Raw genomic sequence first — 5,097 nt, 5'->3', positions numbered from 1 at the left:
TTTCCTATGCCTTTTCTTTTGTAATTTTTTTCTTTCATCTTCACTGCCACACTTATTCAGCTCTAAAAATGAAGCAGTTGAAATAAATTACAAAGCCTGAAACAGAACAGAAAATTGACTTCTTTTAAAAACTATAAATACAGAAATATGTTCTATAGGGTAAAAATGACATTTTCTTTAAAAAATAAAAATACCTTGGTTTACACTAACATCTTGTCACACCAATTTCTGTAATGCACATCAGCATATATATATATGCAAGATACTTGACAGTAAATTTTCTGTAAACTTGTAGAACACAGGAAAAATGGTTTTGGCAATAACTTAGAAGTTTTTCTATTACTGTTGTTGTAAGTACTTTGCACATGTTATCTTGTGTAATACCAAGGATCACTTATATTTATTAATATATAATTTTCATAGCTTGCCATACAGCACTGGCATTATTTCTTATACTAAGAAATAAAATACTACCCAGGGATTCCTGGAAAGAAACAAGATGTTGAGCTGAGTGTTTTAGACTGCATTTACGTGACTCGTCTCCTCCTCATCATAATGAGTAGATTAAATCAGCCACCAGAAAACACAGTAACATTTCCAATTACAGCATGAGATTAAATGCAACAAAAACTTTTTAAAACAAACCAGAAAAATATAAAGGATGTAATACATCTTAAAGGAAAAGCAATTCCCTTTTTGTTTCTCTACAAAATTCCATAGGGTATTTGTAGAGCACCACTGATAAAAAAAAATCATCACTTAGTTTAAAAACCAACTACATGTAATTGTAAACAGACATTTACAGAAAATTAAATGTTTTAACATTAGTTTAGTGGTGTTTAAAACCAACAGTGGAGGTCAGTGGAGTGCAAAATGCTGAAGAGGGCCTATTCACAAGCAAAAGCTTTTTTCCATTCTTATCCTGTTTGGGATAATATATATATATATATATATATATATATATATGTCACTGAAAGCAAGCTACTGGCTTATTTACAAATACCCAGTATTCTCAGCATTTCATTTAAATTCAGTGCTGGCTGTAGAGGTTTGGTTATTGGTTTTTTTATCACTTGATTATTTGTAGCATTACATGCTTTGATAAATAAACCACAGCACTATGCTGACCACTTTAACTGACCAGATTTTAGACAATTTGGTTGCTGGATTTTAGGACAGTGCTTCATTTTGATAAATTAATCCCTAAAGTGTCACTGGTTACATGGCCCATAAGTTCTTGTTGATTTAATACCACAAGAGTTCAGATAGATGTTTTTCTTTTTTCCAATAAACTATTTTTTCCTTCCATGCCTTTATGAAAACTTGTTGATACCTATCCTGAAACTCCATATTAAGTCCACATCTTCAGCTGCCCCATTAAAGGGCAAATAAAGTACTTTAAAAATTATGAAAATATTCTTTATGTAATGCATATATAAACAGTAGTTTAGAGATTCCGTTTACAGCAGGACATTGAGAATAACTGGTCAAGTACCTCTTTCATCCATCTTAGATGTTTATGGAATATAATCACAGGACTTGAGTTGCAAGAGATTCCAGCTTATACAGATTGGTAGTTACAGTACTACACTCATAGGTATGAATACAAGGAGGACTGCATTGATGTTGTCACAAAAAACCTTTTAAAAGTGCTTCTCCAAATGGTTCCATGTATGGAATGCAAATACTGTACAGGCAAGAGAGATTTTCTTCCATGAACTGTAAGTTTTTGTCAAACATTGGTTTCTATTTGCTTCTCATTTTCACAAGAGTTCGTCTGTTCCATACGTTCACAGTCGGTGCTGATCTCGCTGGTGTCCATACTACAGTCTGACTCACAGTCCGATTGGTCCATTTGCTCGAGCGTGGTTTCCCCCCGGGGTACTCTGCTTCCATTTGGTGACAAAAGAAAATGTGTTTCCGAGCTCAGCGTGCCAGCTTTGCCTGCACATGTAACTTTTTCTTTGGCCTGGCGGATACAGTTAAGCCACTGCTGTTTGTTGAAGGAGTCATTGGCTTGGAGTGAGTGAGTCTGGCTTTGAGATCCATTTTTGAAGCTGACTCTAAAGAAGTTTTTGACTGAAAGAAACAACATATATCAAAACACTGAATGCTTTGGCTGAATGGATTTTTATAATCAGAGTATATTTAAATAACAAAATCTGCAAAATCTTTGACCAAAGTTGTTTTCCTGCCTATACCATGTCAGACCACAGAGAATCTTTTCTTTCTCAGGGTATCTTTTGTGGGGCAAGAAGACAGAACATCACAAGCGCTTCTAATAATTTGATATTGCTGGATTAAACAATTTTGGTTCTGCCATGCATGAGCTACCCATAAAGCTTTATGTGAATCAGCAGGATTAAGGCTTCTCCCACACTTCAACACCTCTTCTACTTCTCTGCAAAGCAGATTTCCAGAACCTTCACTGAATACCATTCCTTGTGTCAGCCAGAGACTGCCTCATCCCTTACATTCACTTCACTAATAAAGCAAATACATATAAAAAAACCCTCCAAGTTTTTACAAGGTAAGTGACTTTCAGAGGATCCTTGTAATAGAAACAAACATCTTTATAATATGCTTAATTAGAAGTACATTAACATGAACAGCTACAGTCTTAACACTGAGCATGACATTATCTGTCAGCTGAAAGACTCAGGGAATAGCAACCAATGTCTCCATAATATAAGGAAAGTCCTAACAGCTAAAGCTTAAGATTTCAGAATATACTTGCTTATAATTTTGTGGGTTTGCCACTACATTCTACACATTGTTCCCTTCTCCATTCAGTACAGAAGAAAGTGTGTGGAGAAACCCCAATATGGTGAGCTTTGAGAAACAATCTAAAAGAAGCAAGGTACAACATAATAAGCCAGTTTAGAATAAAAATCAAGATGTTGGATATAGATAACATGAATTTTAGAGAAAACATTCTGGTGTCTCATTGGCAGTTGTCTTAGGTTCTAATGATACTATATGAGCAAATAAAAAAAAGGTGTACTCATACTTCTCTCATTGTTGCTGAATGCACCACGTATGGATCCACCCAATCGCACCTCTCCATCTTGCAAGTCTTCTAGCACAAGCTCCCTCACTGGAATTGGCTGCCGATACAGTTGGTAGCAGAGCTGTTCATTATGGGTGATAGCTCGAGTAATCACCAACACTTCTTCAAACAGGAAGACGTGCAGTTTCTATTAAAAATTGATAAATAATAAAGCATTACTCCTCCTTTAAAAAAATCATTAAACCAAATGTATTTAAACTCTAGTATGTTACAGTCTTGTGTTTTCAACAGTTAAAATAAGGATTCCTCTCTTCCCGCTATTTAAAAGTCTTATGGTGCGACAGCACGTAAGTACGTAAATGTAAGAATTTGAAAACTTCTAAAATTATTTTTCCTGTCCTCTTCTCAGTTTCTTATGTCATGATCCTAATTAATCTTTTCATGTTGGGATCTTGAAATGTGCATGCTTATACACATTCTTTGACACCCACTTTAACTTTACTGCCTGTGTTACTAAGAAACAGGCAATCTTAGTCATACAAATATTTTCAATGAACAATTATGAGCAATCTTTTTACAATTCACATGCTGTGCACAATCAGCTTCACCACAGCTCTCTGAAACTCAGAAAATTACTTTCGCTCCTGGGTAGCATAAGTCACCTGTTATCATCTGTTTCTCCTCACATTTTTCAATCTCCAGTGGCTTCCAATAATAAACTGAAATTTTAAATTCATTTCACTTGGTATCATGCGTTGAAATTAATTTTTTGTTTTCCACAGCCAAAATTTCCTTCCCAATCAACTGTTCGTTGCTTCTGAAGTTCACCTGACTAAATATAAATGGAAGCACTGTTTGCAGTTTTAAAACAAGACAGAGCTTCAGATCCATTTAGCTCACTGTCCCTTCTTCATGTCTTCAGAAGACTGTAATGAAAGAGTAATTATAGCAGAAACATTTCCCAATATGCCTTGGCAGTCTTCCGATATTGAAAAAGTTAATCTTCACTCTGTTTTTCCACAACAGATGCCTCATTTTATATCCATGAATAGTCCCAATTTTTTTCCACTTGTGTCTTTCCAAGTCTTTGCAGAACACACACCTAAACTTTCTGTTTGTTCCTTATTCTGCAGTGCTGTCCTCTTCTGTATTAACAAAGATTCTGTGCAGTCTGGTGGAGTCTATCCATTATGTGTTTCAGTCTATATGTTCAGCAAATGGCTACCTTCTCACATGAATATGAAAGCACAAATGTGTGAGATAAAAGATCTGAGGTATATACAGGTTTGCATGTTAAGTACGGTTGGTGGGGTTTGGTTTTGTTTGTTTGTTTCTAATATTCTAAATGTGCAGGAAAAATACCTTGTTTATTTTGAAACTCAGTTTTCAAACTATCATCCACAAAATGTGGCAGATTCCTCCTAACGTAAAGCTTTGTTATGGCTTGTTTTAGTGGGCAGTCACATGAAACTCCTTTCAATGGCGAGATCTCTTATTTGCTGCAAAAATTAATACTCTGTAATAGCAGGTAGATACAAATGATCTGGTTTTCACCCCAAATCAAAGAAATGCACAAACATAAAAATACCCCACACTGTCAGTTGTGTTCAAGGAATACATCAGTGTGGAAACGTCCCATAAATGCTGGGGAATTTTAAATACTGTTCATAAGTTGAAAATAATTAATTATATACTTAGTGTTACGCTACCAAAGAAAGGCAGGGGTAGTGTGGATGGAATAAAGTTCATAAGAAAGATGAAATTGCCAGTTTCTTCCTGGTAGTTTGCTATACATTAACTGCCGGCCTGATCTTTATCAGGTCAACCAGAAAACAGCAGCCGTTTTATCTTTCCATCTCAGCCGTAGGGTAAAACATGAGCCTTCTATTGTATGCATAAACATGCTAAATAGAGGCACTCCCAGCACAGAAAAATACATTTAGAATCCTGCTTACTTTGTTTGTTGGGGTTTTTTTTTAATAAAACTTCCATAAGCTCAGTTATGAGAAGAGGATCTTTTTTCGTTGTTTGTCCATGACTGGTTTCTCTTCTATTAATCTCTACTAATCTATAGGGTGGGTGGGTGG

At 35.4% G+C, this 5,097-nt stretch overlaps 1 protein-coding gene across 5 annotated transcripts in view; it reads right to left on the bottom strand.

Annotated features, from left to right (window-relative positions):
* Positions 1 to 343: 343 nt before the first annotated feature.
* Positions 344 to 5,097, bottom strand: part of ARHGEF3 (Rho guanine nucleotide exchange factor 3) — a 137,325-nt gene continuing 132,571 nt past the window's right edge. For all 5 annotated transcript variants that reach the window (XM_026857229.1, XM_026857230.1, XM_026857231.1 and 2 more), the window contains 2 exons: positions 3,011 to 3,197; positions 344 to 2,079 (listed from right to left, as the gene is read on the bottom strand). In XM_026857229.1, the coding sequence (XP_026713030.1) occupies positions 1,733 to 2,079; positions 3,011 to 3,197 (534 nt within the window). In that variant the 3' untranslated portion in view covers positions 344 to 1,732. The remainder of the gene's footprint in view (positions 2,080 to 3,010; positions 3,198 to 5,097) is intronic.

Source organism: Athene cunicularia (assembly GCF_003259725.1).
Source record: "Athene cunicularia isolate RWA chromosome 12 unlocalized genomic scaffold, athCun1 chr12_part1, whole genome shotgun sequence".
NCBI classification, from domain to species: Eukaryota; Metazoa; Chordata; class Aves; order Strigiformes; family Strigidae; genus Athene; species Athene cunicularia.
The sequence above is the reverse complement of the archived record's forward strand: the minus strand, read 5'-3'. Positions and strand labels throughout refer to the sequence as shown.